At 47.5% G+C, this 17,174-nt stretch overlaps 1 protein-coding gene across 10 annotated transcripts in view; it reads right to left on the bottom strand.

The window, feature by feature from the left end:
• Positions 1-14: 14 nt before the first annotated feature.
• The window catches only part of dnm1a (dynamin 1a), a 67,954-nt gene continuing 50,794 nt past the window's right edge, over positions 15-17,174 (bottom strand). For 2 of the 10 annotated variants that reach the window (XM_029252723.1, XM_029252722.1), the window contains exons 16-22: positions 11,692-11,801; positions 10,749-10,860; positions 10,514-10,525; positions 7,159-7,329; positions 6,265-6,506; positions 5,538-5,741; positions 15-661 (exon numbers count right to left, since the gene is read on the bottom strand). In XM_029252723.1, coding sequence (XP_029108556.1) covers positions 601-661; positions 5,538-5,741; positions 6,265-6,506; positions 7,159-7,329; positions 10,514-10,525; positions 10,749-10,860; positions 11,692-11,801 — 912 coding nt within the window. In that variant the 3' untranslated portion in view covers positions 15-600. The other 8 variants (XM_029252721.1, XM_029252729.1, XM_029252727.1 and 5 more) reach the window with 7 other exon arrangements.

Here is a 17,174-nt window from a genome sequence, read left to right as displayed (position 1 = left end):
TTGCACTTTCTGTATTGACCCTGCTTGGCTAAGATGTGTTTTCGACTTAAAAAAAAAAAAAAAAAAAAGTGTTGCTAGTCTCGGTGTGGAGTGTCAATTGTTGCTTTTGAGGCTCTAAGAGAAGGGCTGTGCTCAAAGACAGGTTCACTACGAAACCCACTTCCCAGTTCACCCATTCACCTAGGGGTACTTATCTGTGCGGGATGGGGGTAGGTGTTCTTTATGTAAACACTTCAGAATATTAGCCATGAACAACACAAATCAAAGCGGTGACTCACGGTGGTGGATGAGAGTGAAGAGAAAAATGAGGCAGAGGAGCGGGTGGTAGCGGTCCACCTTGAGATGTAGAGGGTGCTCTTCATACAGGACGTAGGGTTGGCGTTGCTGCAGCCAGTCTTTTCGTTCCTTCATTTCTCATCTCTTCATGTTACCCCTTAGTGCACGAGGCGGCTGTCCTAGCCCCCTTGTTCTCTCCTCTTTTTATGTTTTGCTTGCAATCTGAGTCTTCTACATGGAGAAAGGGGGAGGAGAAGGAGGGACACTGCGTGGGGCACAGGTTCGAGGGCTTTGAGGGAGAAGGTTGGGTTAGCGCAAGGTGCATTAAGAGTCAAAAGGAGGAAGGGGGCTCTCGGGGCGAGAGGGGCTGCCTTTGCTTGGCCGACTGTGAGGGAAAAGGGGGGAAAAGTGGGGGGGGGGGGATGGGGAAAAAAAAATTTAAACCAGAAACAAGCAAATGTTAACATAAGATACAGGAATAATAGGGCAGAATCCCCAGAAACAACCTGGCCAGGAAATGGAATGTCCAAAAAAATGCTGAAAATGTGCATTTTCCCCAGCTGTGCATAGAGCTAAGTGTGAACAAGGGTCTTCTTGTTTTCAATTATTGCTTATGCTTCTAATTCCAACATTCTGCTCCAACAGCCTTCAGAGCCCAGTGATGGATCTCTGCACGGCCAAGTCCAGCCCTGCTCTTCTCTGGCTGCAACGTATAACTTTATTCTTTAGCTTTTCAATCATATTTCATTCCTTGATGTAAAAACACGAATAGCAGGTTACCTGGTGTTCCAGGTATACATGAAGATCTAATTAAACTGTACTCATTAAAAGCTGCTGGATTGCAGTGCCCCGGGAACCGGGGTTGGTCACTGCTGTCTTTACACGGCAAGGAGACCATGGTCAGAGGAACGCGTTTCCTGGCCACTGCTTCCAGGGACAATTTCAGGATCTGAGCGGAGAGATAAAACGAGAATGGTGAGTCTCAAAGATGCAGTTATCCCGCTCCCCAGCCCATCTCCGTGGATAACGCATCTGGTCTCCAAAACCAAAGAGTGTGGAAAGAAGGCACATCAGTCCAGGAGTAAAACAAAAGAGAAAGTAAAGCGTAACAGCAAACAGCCATGGCGCTAAATCATAGAGGAGTGGTGGAGAAAACGGAGGTGGGCACCCAGGCTAAATCTTTCTTTTCCTTCCCAGAACGAAAAACTACGAGCAGAGCGAGCCTGTATGTGTGTGTGCGCGCGCCCACGTGCGTGCATAGAATACAATACAACTACAGTGCTGGTACACACTCGCACCATCTGCACGGCTGTGTGCACGAACAACAGACCGGTGTGTCAAGGCTACAAGCTGCTTGTAGGTTTGCTATTGATTCCCCCCCCCAATACATGGATATTTGGAAATAAAGCTACAACGAGTGTCTACATCTACCAAAAAAGATCCAAACACTCTGACCTGAATAAGCCTAAAGAGGAGGAAAAGGAAACAGTAGTTCTTAGACTAAAACACTCAACTATGTAAAACCATTACTATCATTATTACCGTTTTTCATTGTTTTATTTTACTTAGTGGATTTATTGTGCTGTCAGACACGTGTGTGTGTGTGTGTTGTGGTAAGTGCAGTGGAACAGTTCACAGGAGGCAGAGGAAGAGGGAACCAAGTGGGGTTAGGGAGAGGGTTACGTCCATGGTGCGCCTTGGCCCTGGGGACAGTGTCCTGAGCGGACCCCAGGGGTTAAAGGTCTAAAAGGGAGGACTCGGTCGGTCTGTTGGGTCGAGTCGGTGAGGAGGGGGCCCTGCGGCTGCAGGGGGAGACAGACAGAAGGACAGACACACAGACAAAGAGACAGAGAAGACAGGATGCTGTCAAGGACACACTTGGGACAAATTCACACTTGTATGTAGGACACAGACTCATTGACACACACACGCACATTCATACAGAATTGCATGATGGTAGCTGGGCAGCCCTTGGAGTTCAACAGACAACAGTAATGTCAGCTGTAATTTTTCCATTACACAAAGCGAGTCACCTTTACTGCTAACTCCTAGCAACGCATCCTCATTGTCGACTCATTTCCTGTGGATTTCAGTGATCGTTACTGGCCGTCAATCACCGTTTCCCTCTGCACTGAGGACCTTAGACAAGTTGCCAGGTGCTCCAGCTGAGGGACAAAACCCATAGCCTGATCCAGTCTCAGAACTTCACTGACTGTGCGTCTGATCTGCAGAAGTTCTAACTTCCTTTCAGTTACTAAATCAACAAGACATGTCATGTAACTAGGGGTGCCAAAACTTTTGCCCCCAAACTGTATAGTGAGTGCAGTTCTCAAAATTTTCATAGAACTAGACAAGAAATGTGTCCTGCAGATGTAATCCGCTTTGTTTTCCTAATCCGTTGAAAATGCAGTTCATCTAATCCCTAAAGACAGTAAAGGATTCAACAGAAAGATGCACTTGCACTCAACTTCTCACAAGCAGAGTCAGGGTATGAGACTATTTAAACAAGTGGTGGCCTGGAATAACTGGTGTTTAGTAAGAGCCCCGACCTGGCTCTGTGTGTGTGTGTGTGTGTGTGTGTGTGTGTGATGTAATCTTGAAAAATTTGCATTGGCTCAGGGTTCTAGATTCTCACAAACATCACCCACTCGACAAGCATTTTGAAACCGGTCTATACACACCAGGCCTGTTAGTACATCATCAGAACCATGGTGTTTGTGAAGGGCTGTGATTGTTGTGTTACGCGAAGGTGGGATTGAGGGCAGATCTAGGGGAGCAGGTCCAAGTGCGGGGTTAGGAGAGGGGTCTAAAGAGATGAGTGGAAGTGGGGGTCATGCAGAGAGATGATGTGAAATGGCAGCTACTCGATGACAACACCGGACATACCCTTAGCGTTAGTCCTCATTGGTCACTGATTGTAATTCTGAAAAAATAACCATAATCAATAGGAGGGAATTTGAGGAGGAGTGCAGTGGGTGTTAGAGGTTGGGGGGGTGCAACGACCAAAAAGAAACAGCAGAGAAACTCACAACAGGTCAATGCTGCATTCTTGGCGAGATTGTATTTTTTTTTTTTTTCTCGATTTCTTGCAATGAGCACCCAACAAAGTTCTGAAGAAGGGAACGGGAGAGTGCAGAGGAGCTTACCGAAATGGGTTTTTAATTTGCACGACACGGATGCGTTTCGGCCGAATGCCTTCATCAGCTTCAGCTGTCTTATTTGTTGTTCATATTGCAGTATGCGTCAAAACAATTTCCTGACGCTGATGAAGGCATTCGGCCGAAACGCATCCGTGTCATGCAAATTAAAAACCCATTTCGGTAAGCTCCTGTGCACTCTCCCATCTTCTTCATAATTTCCTGGATACCAAGGGGGGGGGGGGGGGTCTGAGCGCCCAAGATTCTAATTTGATCTTGATATTAAGTTTAGCGCATATTAGGAAAATTTTGATATGCAATTTTTTTTTCCTCTTTGGAAATGATTTTCGCGGTTTGGGTGCAGTAGCATGTGCGTTCGTGTCTCTTCCGCTAGAAGCCACCTCCCCAACCACTCAGCACAGTTCAGTTATGTCACAATCACAGGCAACACACAGCAGCCTCCGAAGCACAGAAGCGTGGAAGGAAAAGAAGTTTATAAAGTTACTCTCTCCATCTGTCTTTTTGTTTCAGTGTATTGATCACCTGGCAATACTCTGTGCCTTCTACTCGCTCTACTTGTAAAGAGCTCTGTCATTATGGAAACACGGAAACACAGCCAGTTTTCTCCAAGGGTGGGAATCAAAGCAATGGGCCAACAGGCAAAGACGACGGGTTCGATGGATGGATGGATGAGAGCTGCCATGCTGGTGTGGAGTAAAGGGTTGGAGGCGCCACTTCTCAACTTGAGGGTCGCAGGGTGGAATCCCACCTCCTGCTGTAGTAACCCTGATCAAGGCACTTACCCTAAACTGCTCCAGTAAAAATTACCAACCTGTATGAATGAGTAAATCACTGTGTCTTATTTGAGTCTTTTTGGAGAAAAGCGTCAATTAAATGAATAAATGAAAATATGAAAGGACGTGTGTGGGACGGGGGTGATGAAATGTCCTTCATGTGGTGTGATGAGCTTCATTGTTCCTAATTCTGTTGCATCCTGTTGTTCAGCAGCTCAAAAATGAATGATCTTCTATTTCTTTGTAACCCCAATGCACTGAAAAACTGGGGTAACAATAATATGCCGGAGGGGACAAAGTTCTCTGCATGATATCACGTGGGGGACTCTTGTGATGGTGCTAATGGCATAATTGATTTTGAGTAAGATCTGTTGACTTCTGAAATGCACAGCAGAAAAGCAGTAGCTTTTAAAAGCTCTTTATTATGTCTGCCAAATGGGGTCTATCATATTTTGAAGCTAATCACTAACCTATCAACCTTCTACAGGTAAGAGTAATGTAAAGCCATATCTACATCTGCTTGTCCCGAGTGGGGTTGCAGCAAACCGGAGCCTACCTGGCAACACAGTTTGCAGGACTCGAACCCCAGACCCGCTACGCAGCGTGCACGGGCCAAGCCTGCCGCACCCCTGCACCCCTTATGGATAGCATGGGTCAAAAATGTGAGTACACTTGCTGGAAACTAGTTTGGTGTCTGAAAACATTTAGCGCACAATTTTGATCCAGAAATGGGACGCCATTTCCTCCCAGTAGTTCTGCAGGAGATTCCAAATACGCAAAACACTTGTGCGTTGCTTTACTTTCGCTCTTCTGCCCAGATCCTTACCCAGGTGTACTCAAAGTTTTGACTATGTATTAATTTACTCCATAGAGTATATAACTGATAATCTTGGTCAACACTACCTTCTTTGGTCCCCAAAGTGCTACAATACAGTACATGGGGAACATGCAGGTATAGAGAGTGGTGTGTGAGCCAGGGGTCATTTAGCAAGGTGCATCAACATATGAGGTTATATAACAAATGAGTGATGAGGGAGGAATCGTGGCTGTGCCTCATACTGTTTCCCAAAAGCTCGTCTCAGACAAGAGACAGCACGGGAGGGAGGTCTCATGAGCACAGATTGGCAGGGGATGGGCTTTGAACCATGACTAGACGGGACTTCATTTATACCTCTTAGAGTGGGCCATGACCCTAAGGACTCCACTGACACACTGTTTAAAGGGGTGAGTTAAGCTCCACTGCTTCATAAGGGACGGAGACCGCTGTCCGTTCGGCAGAGGCTGGCACAGCAGGCCACGCCTACATTTTGTATCGTTTCAAATGACTGACCTGGGTACGCCGGGAGGTGCACGGTTCGGTCGAGAAGGGACCTGCGGGGGTGGTCCTCCGAAGGGGTCTGGGGAGGCTCCAGGACGGGAGGGGACCGGCGGCCCCCCAGCAGGAGGAGGACCAGGGGCAGAGCCTCGGGACCCAGGCCGAGCAGGAGGCCCTGGTGGAGCCCTACGCTGCGGAGTGGGGCTGGTCGCTGGAGACCTGGAGGGGGCAAAACACTCATCATTACCTTTATTCATTATTCATAGCTGGTATTTTCATCTGGATTACCCACTCTACTTATTTGCCTGAAATTTTAACTATTCAAAGTGGATGCTTTTATGTCTTCATTAAACACAAGTTTGACAGAAGTTAGAGTTGCTGTCTTTGCCATTGGTGGTCACAGGTTCAACTCCCACCTTATGTTGTACTATCATTCAGCAGGGTACTTACCCTGAATTGCTTCAGTAAAAAAATACCCAGCTGTATAAATGGGTTGCTGTCAGTAACTTAGCATTGAAAGCTGCTTTGGAGAAAGACATCAGCTAAATTAGTAAATGTAAATATAAATTTGTCAATGTATGCACAAATTTCATCAGTGTTCCACTAGCAAAACCCTTGTTGGTGTCACTAAGATGAGAAGTTCCTCCCTCTTCCAGCAGGGGGAGCCATCACACCAGACACACTAGAAACAGCCCATAGACCTTTCACACTGTCCCACTGGTGGCTGCTGAGCCTGATGTACCTGCGGCCGGACGGACCCCCCTGCACCTGCAGCCAGGAGTCGTCGACGGGCGGGGGCAGGGAAGTGGAGATGGTCGAGGTGCTTATGTCGCCAATGATGCTGAGCGCCTCCCGCAGGGCGTGGTACATGCGTAGCATCTCGTCACGGTGCTGTGCCTGCTCTGCCGATTCCTCCATGAGCGCGTTCTGGTCGCCGCACGAGTACAAACAGGCCAGCAGCTCCGAGTTAATGAACTCTTTCGTCTGTGGGGGGGTAACAGATCGTAGACAGAGATGAGCTGAGGTTCAAGTAAAGAGTATGCGTCTGTATGACTGCAGCCTGTGATATGATAACAAACTCCTTCGAAGCTAAGAAGAATATTACAACCAAACACTTTATTTTGGATTACTTATTTTATCTGAAATACATAGTTATGCCAGATCCCAATCATAAATCCAGAAAGCCCATGGAATGATGCAGCAATCTAAGTGATGCTTAGAATAAGTGCTATAACTTCTTAAAGCTTGGCAACTAAGTCCTGAGTGTTGGATGCCAATAATTCTGTCCAAGCCCTCCTTCCTGCAGAAAAATGTTAAGCTTTGAAATATTTTTTTTTCTGTTAATCTGTTTTAGTTTTGTCAGTGAATTACTAAAATGAGGAGCACATTTGTATTCCGCTATGTCTTTATTTTAAGCAATATGATCCAAATTACAGGAGTGCCAATAAATTTAACCACAGCAGTAGGAAACCACAAATTGTGTATGGTCCCATGTTCCTTGATATTCACCCTCACACTGTCATTACTTCAAACGGTAGCAGTAGCACCAACCAGATGTCTTCCTGGGTATCTAGGAGGTGCCTGTAGATTTGAAACCCCACACAGGGGAGGGGGGTCAGCACAGGGCTCCACTCACATTGTTGATCATGAGGTGCATGATGGTCTTGGGCATGAGATCACGCACGGTCTTGTTGACGATGGCCATGTACGAGTCCACCAGGTTACGGATGGTCTCAACCTGCCGCTCCAGCTGGGGATCCATGGAGTGCATGAACCCATCGGAGCCATTCTCATCCCCGGTGTCATTCTGTTGGGTTGAAAGGGCCAAAGAAGGTTGGAGGTGGGTGTGGCAATGTTTGAGTGGGTGGGAAAATATGAAAAAGGAGCGAAGGAAAGATGGAAGATGGATGGGGCAACAGGGAGGAGATGAATAGCCAAGAAAGAGACAGGTGTGGTGAAATTAAAAAGGGGTGAGGCAACATGGGTGAGGAGCAAGCCAAGGTCACTTGCGGACACTGAAAAAAGTCAAAGTCTTTGGACTTGGGTGAATTTCTTTGGGTCAGGGAGGACTCAAACAAAAAAAGTCAACGTCTTTGACTTTTTTCAATGTCCACATTGTCATGTCCCCTGTCCCCACCTTGGGGGGGGGGGGGGGCACAGCAATAAGGAGTAAAAGCAAGAGAAACTAGCAAATAAAGACCAGACAACTGACACAAAATGACATTTCCCACAACACTGTCGAAAGACTACATTTGTGATGACCTAATCTTCCTGAGCAGCATGATCACTGCTATATATAGTACTCCAGGCTTTGTGTCTCTCTCGAACCGTCAGCAGTTTATCCCATCGGGCCCAAAAAAGGGCAAACTTCAAAACCACAACTTGCTGACAAAGAACCCACAGTCGCCTTCCTGACCCAAACAAATCCACCCAAGTCCAAATGAAACGTATGTATAAACATCTAAACTATGTACACTTACAGACTGATTAATCACATACTACACATACACCGGCTCCTTAGCGTATGAACACAGCTGGAACAAAAGGCTGTAAACTGATTTGTTCGTAAAGCCAAACTAACCACTAAAGTCACAATCAATAAAAGCCTAATAGTACAGATGTACCTTTATTAATATATTTACAGGTTAAGTTTTGTAAAAGTCTTGGATTTAGCTACAGTGGGTAGCTGGGGATATGCATTCAAAAGACATTAAAATGAAATATTGAAATGACTTATGTAGTCTCCTAAAATTACTGCTCAGGGCAAAATATTGACAAATCCACCCCATAAATTTATGCGACATTCACCACTTTATTACTTATTGCCGACACTTGGGAATACCATGCAGGAGTTGTAAACACTGTGGAAGTGAGGTGAATTAACTTGGTCTCAAACTTGTGTGCTGTGTGGGTGCTCTTTACTGTCATCTATGAGCAGGTACAACAGATCTTGTTCACAGCGCAACAAACGGAAACGGTGGAGACCAGGCAAGTGAAGAAAATGCAATTAAACGCAAAACAAAAAAAAAACAATGCACTGGAAAATGTTTGCATATTTCGAAAGCGGTAAGTCTAACTGACAGATGTATATATCATGTATAACATGGTATATACACAGTGCTTACACTCACACACATGCGCTCAGTTCCTTCGAGGGTTTTTACACAGAGATGCTACTCCTAAATGTCTCAAGTGAGTCCTCAGCACCTTGAGTAAAATAAGGTAAAGTCTGGATCTCAGTCATTCTGACCAGAACAGCAAAGTCCACCTCCCTCTTCGCTGAGTTACCAAGTCCTCCCATTGAGTATCATTTACACAGCTTCCTGAAATCAGGGCCCAGCGCCTCCGCGGCAATAAAAGTGTCTGCATTACAAATGTCTTCTGCACTGGAACTGTTTCCAGGTCCTTGATTCATAGTGGTGAATAAAAAATACGGTTAAAAAGGTCAGAACGCAGGTTCGGGGCTAATTAGGGGCACCGAGTTCGGTGGGGAACCACAAAGCAGCGCTTATCCAAACATGCATAGCCGAGTCATGATATCGGTCCATCTTGAGTTTTCTTTGTGATCTTCTTGATCTAAAACGGAGGATCTTAACCTTTTCTAGACCAGGGAAACCTTTTAGGATGTGATGAAAGCTAAGGAGCCCCTCCTAGAAAAATGGTGCTTATGTTGTGTTCACATTGTTCCAAATTGGGGGTTGAATATGGGGAATGTGAATTTAGTTCGCAGGTAACTGTTCCTGTTGGGGCTCTAGCAGCACTCCAACATCACACATGTGTTGCTGTTCCAGAATGTTCAGTGAATTCCAGATGCATAACATGCACTGCTTTGCAGTGGTAAATAAAACACACACACACACACACACACACACACACATACACACACACGGCTCGTCCCAAGCGGGGTCGCAGCAAGCCGGAGCCTAACCCGGCAACACAGGATGCAAGGGACATATCCAGGACGGGATGTCAGTCCACCGCAGGGCACCCCAAGCAGGTCTTGAACCCCAGACCCACCAGAGAGCAGGCACAGGCCAAACCTGCTGCACCACCATGTCCCCCATAATCAGTGGTTTATAACTTAAGCCAATTTGTTTTAAAAATGACAGCTGTGGAAACCTGCATCTGTAGTTTTCTAATAATATTTTGGAAGGGCAGCTGCCAATTAATGCGTTTTTAAATCACAATTTTTCTTGCAGCACTCACATTTTACTAGACTGTCCCATACTGTCAAGCATGGTGCGGTTCTTTGGCCTTCAAGCTTAAGTATTTTTGATTGTAGTATTAAAGTAGAACTGTTGTCTTGTTGATTATATTTACCACTAAATTATCGATGAAATTATCACACCTGCTAATGCCATTATTTTGAAAAATGAAAGGAAAAAGTTGCACAGAACACCAAATACTGAATGTAAATGAATAAAAAAATTATTTCCTGTTATATTAAAGTTACATTTATTTTTTTAGCAGACACTTTTCTCCAAAGTGACTTCCAATGGATACTATGTAGTGTTATGAACCCACACATCTTATTCACCGCGGTGACTTACACTGCTAGGTACACTACTTACAAAGGGTCACTCATCCATACATGCATATTAATTTGGCAATACCAGAATAATGCTGCATAACTGGTATACATTAATAACAATAACAATATATTTTTGTGATGCACATTTCTTACAATGTAGAACAAAAAAATCAAATGAAAAATAATTCATAAACGCCACCTTATTGGAAAATTATAAAAATAATAACGGAAAATAAACTGATAATAAATATGCATATTTCTACTGTAATATGATCCTTTCCTCACATCTATACAATAGGCTGGACGACACCTCACTGTGTGTGCTGTGTGTGTGCAGTGCGCGTTCCGTCCCCGGGAATCGTTCCCTGCCATTCGGAACAGCAAACGAATTCCCATGAGGATTCGGGGAGCACCAAGGGAACGATCACCAGGGGGAGAGATGGTGAAAGAAAACACTTACCTTTTCCTTCTCCTGTCACGGCAGTCAGCGTATAAGAAGAGAAAAAAAGTGCATTGTGATTATGTGTACGTGATGTTATGCATTACTGCCCTGTACAGACAGAAAAACGTGGTGAAAATTATACAGTCACATAAATGTCCTTTAAGAGGAAGTGTATTCACAAGTGTTTCTGCTATTATGGGTACAGGGCGTGTTCTACGGACGCACGCGACCCATGTGGCACACAGGACATTACCGTGATGCGTTCTGGGTATACGCCGGCCCGCAGAAATGACGCCTTCCAGCCGTCCACCTCCTCCTGCGTCTCGCAGGCCAGCTCCAGCTGCCGGTAGTCCTTGTACACATTCCTGAGGGTGAAAGCCAGTTGTGCGGTCAGGTGTGTATGTAGGGGTGGATGGGGGCCGCTTGGTGTAGCTCACGGCCAGGCTGTGGGATTCCCAGCCTTCAGCTCCCATTTCCTCCACCGAGATCCCTTTAAGGTGCTTTTCGAATGTGTACCATACTTTACCATATATACTGTGTATATACATTACATATAATATGTGCCTTATAGATTTTATCAGTAAAGCAAGTAGAACGGATGTTTCGCCAATATTACCATATTACAGCATTAGCTACACATTTCAAGTTTTACTGACTTTCTCACTCATTTTGGTAAGCCAGGGTTGTGGTGGTCCGGAGTCTATCCCGGAAGCATAAGGCCTTAGGCTAGTTAGGGTACAGTCCATCACAGGTTATCAATTAAATTAGTACAATACATTCACATAAAATCATAATAATTTGAACTGAGCAACATATATTCTAAGTTCACACTTCAGGTTTTAACATATATATATATATATAAATGTGTTCTTGATTCACTGTGTATATATGCCGTTTGTAAAGTACACACACTGGCTGAAACCGCTTGTCCCAAGTGGGGTCGTGGTGAACCTGACCCTAACCCGGCAACACTGGGTGCAACGCTGGAGGGGGACAGGACACACCCAGGGCGGGACGCCAGTCCATCGCAAGACACCCCCAGCGGGACTTGAACCCCAGACCCACCTGAGAGCAGGACCCGGCCAAAACCGCTGCGCCGCTGCGCCACCGCGCCCCCGTTTGTAAAGTATACGCTGCATACACGGACTACGATGTATTGCACATGCGATGAGGGGGGCCAGAGGCCAGAGGTTCACCTTTGCTCGGTGTTGAACAGGGCGAAGATGTGCTTGCTGGACATGAAGCCCTTCTCCACATCCCTCAGCTTCAAGTTGTCCACCTGCAGCATGTATTTCTTCTCCTTCTCCTGCAGAGGGCGCACAGCACAGGTCACGTAGAAAATTAGAGGGCAGGAGATGGAAGACGTGGGCGAGTGCGGAAAGCAAGGGGGGGACACCAAAGCCCTGTTTTACGACAACCCACAGCGTTGCCTGGAACTGATTAAAAGCCGCGTAACTAAAATAAAACCCAAGGCGGGCGAGTCGCGTTTGACCGTGGATCCAGCTTTAAAGCGGCCGGGAATCCGCACGCAGTCAGAGTCCGCAGATCGGGACCCGGATGGCCGACAGAGAGATGTGACAGACAGAGCACATCCCAATAAAAGTGCACTGTGGCCCAGCCTCCCCGTGTTACAAAGCGCTGACACTAAAAAACCAGTTTCCACCAGTTTCCACCTGGGGTGCCGACTTGACGGGCTGGGAAATTCTCGTTAGTCAGTCTGGGAATCTTACTCTATTAATACAGCTGGCTGTGGGGGGGGGCACTGAAACATTTCCTGTTGAGGACTTAAACGCATAACCTTATGGTGAGATGTTTAAGCACCAAAGCACCTGCTCTGCTCTCAGGAACTCCAACCTGGCTATGAGAGAAAGGGGGGTGAAAGCCACTGTCCAATAGCACCCCCACTCATCAACTCAAACAAGTTTGAACCTACAACCTTCTGGCCATTGTGCCTTCTGTCCACAGTAGCCAGGTCAGCTCAGTGTAACAGAGAGGAAAATGCCAGGTGTCCCAACTGGAGACTAAACAAGCTGCTGCAGTGCAGTCCAGCTCATGACATCACTGTCTCCTTTGGACTTCCCGATCGCGACACCAGCGCGCACGGGGGGGAGCGACCCAGCTGTAGGTAGCTGCCAAAAGCTTAGTGCAGACACGGACGGGGTGATGACGATGATCTGGAACATGAAGGAAAGAGGAAGGAAAGTGAAGGAAAGAGGAACGACGGGGGTAGAGGAAGCAGGAAAGAAATTCCAAGACACACACACACACACACACACACACACACACACACACACACACACAGAGGTTTACAAGCTTTTAGAAAGTTTACATGTCATCACAACAAAAGTGTTAAGAAAAATACCAGTCCGTTACTGGGACTGGGGGGAGAGCACCATGCTGTGTGGTCAGGGAGGCAGGGCCATCAGGACTGGAGGAGGGGGGCTGATAACAAGGGTCGTCTTGTGGGGTGTACAGATACATCTTGGGACCTGTCGGGGTAAAGGGCCCTTTTTAACTGTCAAACGACTGCATGTAAACCATCAGAGCTTCAAACCCCCGTCTAAAGAGAGCTCCAGCTCTCAATACACAGTGAGCCGAGGCCCCGCCCCTAAAGGCGGCCTGCAGAAGCCATCCACTCCTTTGTTTTTGTTACAGCCGATACGACTGGGGAAGTCAGGCGAAGCTCCGCTTGCATTTATAAACACACTTGGGCAGTACGCCTGCACCTCCCCCGTCGTTGGGAACACGCACCGGTGCACGGACACGCTCAAACACACACGGACGTGCATGAAGCCAATGCGAAAGCGGAGCTCAAAGATCAGCCTTGTTGGATCACAGGCTCAACCACCTTGATGCCCACAAATGTTTTGTTTCATTTTTCAATTATATGCACTGAGTTGTTCTACATTTACCTGACACTTTTCACCAAAGCAATTTATAATGATTTACCGTTTTACACAGAAGGATCATTTTTACTGTATCGGTTCAGGGTAAATACTTTGATCAAGGGTACTACGCCAGGGGGTGGGATTCAAACCTGGGTCCTTTGAGCAGCACTAATCACTACGCCACCTGCTGATGTCTACTGACCACAGCCGTGTGCCCATGGTTTATTCTTGGGGATAAACGTGGACTGTGCCTTTAAGAGCACCTCCGCTTCGGTGCATACATCGCGGTGTAACGAAGGGGGCTGGGGGAGCGGGGGGTGCTTCAAAGGCGGCCCCCATTGCAGGCTGCATCTGGGAGCAATAACACCACCCCTAGCCCCTCATTACCCAAAAGGCTGTGCCTCAGGCTGGGGGCCAACAGCAATTTCAGAACCACCCCCCCCCCCACCCTAACCCTAACATATTCTTACGAGAGGTCATATTTCTGAACGTTTCTCCTTCACAGGCAAACCGAGCTGCTGAGAACTGGAGCGGCCAAACGTTCAGCAATTTACCGAACCGACATGTTATCCGTCTTGGTGAAGTGTCTGGATTTCTGCCCCGAACAAGGTCTGCACTCAATATTTCACAACGCAACGTCTTACTGGATGCCGTTCAACCGCAAAAGATTCATTCTCCGACTCTTCGTGAGCTGTAAATAAGAGAAAAATCTCAAACCACCCAGAAATTGGGAAAAGAACAAGAACCTCACAGGTGGCCATCGGTGTGAAAAAATTACCCTGGATTAATGCGTACTATTTGTGGCCCATAGTAAATCATAATGGCGATGTGCTGGTACATCCATGTCAAGTTTACGAGATCTTCTGCTAAGAAAAGAAACCGAGTCCTTCGCAAAAGAAACCTTCTGCTGAAGATCAAGTGCAGAGCTGTGATTGTGAAGGTTCAAGTCTCTCGAGATTAGTGTTAAGAGCCACACAGTATATGTTTTCTTTTTATTGGGGTATTTCAGGTGGACCTGAGTCCTTGAACACTTCCTGGGTGTCTGAAGGACACTTATGGTTCATAACCACCCTTAGAGTTGCCAGCGCAGAAGGGTCCTGATGTTTGCACACACAGCATGCATAAGATACAATCTCATTATTCTTCATGATGACTTTTGACCTTTTGCTTCCTGCCGCTTCCCCACAAAGTTCGTGGTAGAGTCCGGATGGATGGTGAGGTTTGGGCCACAGCTCGCTCTCCCAGTGTCAGAAGCTTGGATGGAGAGATGCCAAACCCCAAACACTTTTAGGCTCTCCTCCCACAGACACAGCAGCCAACGTTCCCATCACGTATCTTTGCTTTGACAGTAAGTTGGTGCCATGAGAAGATTTTTGGTGCAGCAAAGTCTATGGCTTCATAGGGAAATTTAACCATATAGAGGAGTTCCTCCACAGAACACGTGTGGTGAGATCCCATGTGCCTGAAATATCATACTGGGAAAAACGTAGCTTTGGGAGTGATTAACCTGATGTTTCTTATCCCCCCTGAGCTAAATCCCCCTCCAAAGCCTGGCTGTTTCCCAAATGAATTTCTATCTACCTGCTTCTCCCTTTTACCTTCTAAAACACCTGGTCCATCTGCTTTGGTGTCTCAACAGGTCCACTGTGCTTCCAGATGGAGTCTGGAGAGCCCAGTCAGCAGACCCCCCCAAAGTTCACTAGCAGGCCCTCAACCTGAAACACACACCAGGCAGAGCTGGTGCTTCAACTCTCCTGGGCTGGAGTTTCAGATCCAGGTTTGAATTCAGCTCAGTGTGCTCAGGGTTTATATGTTCTCCCCACGTTCACATGGCTTTCCTCCAACGTACCATAGACATGCGGCACTAAGGACAAAGAAGGCAACGGCAGACAATGACTTCTCCTTTCACAACCTTCCCTACCATGAAAACCACGAGTGGTCTCCAAGAGGCCATTTATACCGCCCTCCTGTCTGCTCAGGCTCTTTATTTGGGAGTTCTAATTTCCCAGACTTGCGGCATTAACTTTCCTCCACTCCGATGTTGCGTTGCACATTGCATCACACCACAGAACCGGACGCAGTGTCTTTTTCTGCAGCCTTCTAACGCACGTTTGTTTACGTCCTGCCTTTTGTCCTCAGTAACCCAGGACGAGACGTTCTGCACAAGGAACACATTCAAATGTCCCACGCAGGGCGTGAACCGTGGCTGAGGACCACATGTTCCGGGGTCTAAAATTAGCAGCAAACTCACAAGAAATAACCCACATCCATCCCCATCTTTTCCCCCCAGTTCCATGCTCCTCTCTTCAGATTCCAGATTGTGCTTTTTTGTAAGATGATGTTCTGCTGCAGATCGAACTGCCGTGTGGGGATTACAAAAGAGATCAGTTATCAATAATCAACCAGTTGCTCTTAAGTTTGACCACTTGAACCACCCGATTGATCTGCGCAGTCCATCCAGTGCTCTGTCACCTAAACCACAGCCTAGTTCTTCTGGTCTGAGGGTGAGGTTCTCTGTTGGCAGCTCCAGACCCAAGCACCTCTGTCCTTGTGTGGGGGGTTTGTCCGTCGGGATAAAGACCTCTTTATTCTGGCGCTGCCAGTCAGGGAGAGGAAATCGGCCTCAGAAGGAAAAACACACGAGTGAAAGTCAGGAGACCACAGGGTCCACACATCTGGAGTTACTACAAACTACCCTGCGTGCCAAGAAACTCCGACATTCCTCTGCGGGCTACAAAGCTGTGGTGCTTTTCAAGCCAACCCCCCACCCCCGCCCTGACACCCCCACCACCCAACCCCACCTCCACCCCAAGAAAAGCCCACCTCCCACACACTACGGAGTACTACAAACACTCCACTAGTGAGTAAACCCTCGCCCTCTCAGCGCTGACCCAACAGCGGCTGCTCCTCGCCGACAACCCTGACCCAACGTACACACACCCCTCGAGCGGCAAAATGAACGCATCTCGCTTCCCGTTGACCTCTGACCTTCCACTTCCTGCTGCCTCTCTAAAAGCGTACGGGAGGGTGGAGGAAAGAAAACAGAAACCCAGATGGAAGAAAATAAGGCTCCGCCTCCTCTCTCTCTCCCTCTTTCTTTCCCTCTGTGACGGGGCAAAGCTAGTTAACGGAACCCTGCCACGTCAATCCGGCGAGTCGCAGCTTCGCTCTGTGGAAGGGATGCCGGCGACAGTCTCCCAGGCTCCAACCCATGGGTGCCTTCCAGTGGACCGCACTGGGACCAGCATAATCACACTGATCATGGGCTGTTTCTCAAAAGCTGAGGACAATGTTAATTTATTGTCAGAAATCTCCCCCCAGCAGGACTCTCACCTAACTTGGAGGTACGGTGTCGTCGGGGGTGGGGGGATGGGGGGGCATGGGGGAATTACTTTTTCTGTTTTGCCGCACACAACCCTACCATCGCATGACCCCGTTCATCCCTCCCCAGTCCACCGACTCTCCCCTTTCAGACACCTCCCCCTCTCTCTACCTCTACTTGTGAGCGAGTGAGAGCAAAGGATCGGGCGAGATGGAGCATCACCGGTGGGTGGGAAGGAGATCCACAGCACAGCACCTCGACCACATCAGGACCACAGGGACAGCCAGGTATGGTCACCGTTCTCCTTGTTTAATTTCACAGGCCCCACTGGTACAGGGGTCTGACACAGGTGATGGAGCAGAGGGCCAGGACCGTGGACGAATCTCCCCACACGCACATCTTGCAAGAGCCGGCAGGGAAAAGCAGGAGGACTTGGGGGATGACTTTCAGGAACTGCTGTTTGGCCTCT

The sequence above is a fragment of the Scleropages formosus genome, chromosome 6 (assembly GCF_900964775.1).
Source record: "Scleropages formosus chromosome 6, fSclFor1.1, whole genome shotgun sequence".
Classification (NCBI taxonomy): domain Eukaryota; kingdom Metazoa; phylum Chordata; class Actinopteri; order Osteoglossiformes; family Osteoglossidae; genus Scleropages; species Scleropages formosus.
The sequence above is the reverse complement of the archived record's forward strand: the minus strand, read 5'-3'. Positions and strand labels throughout refer to the sequence as shown.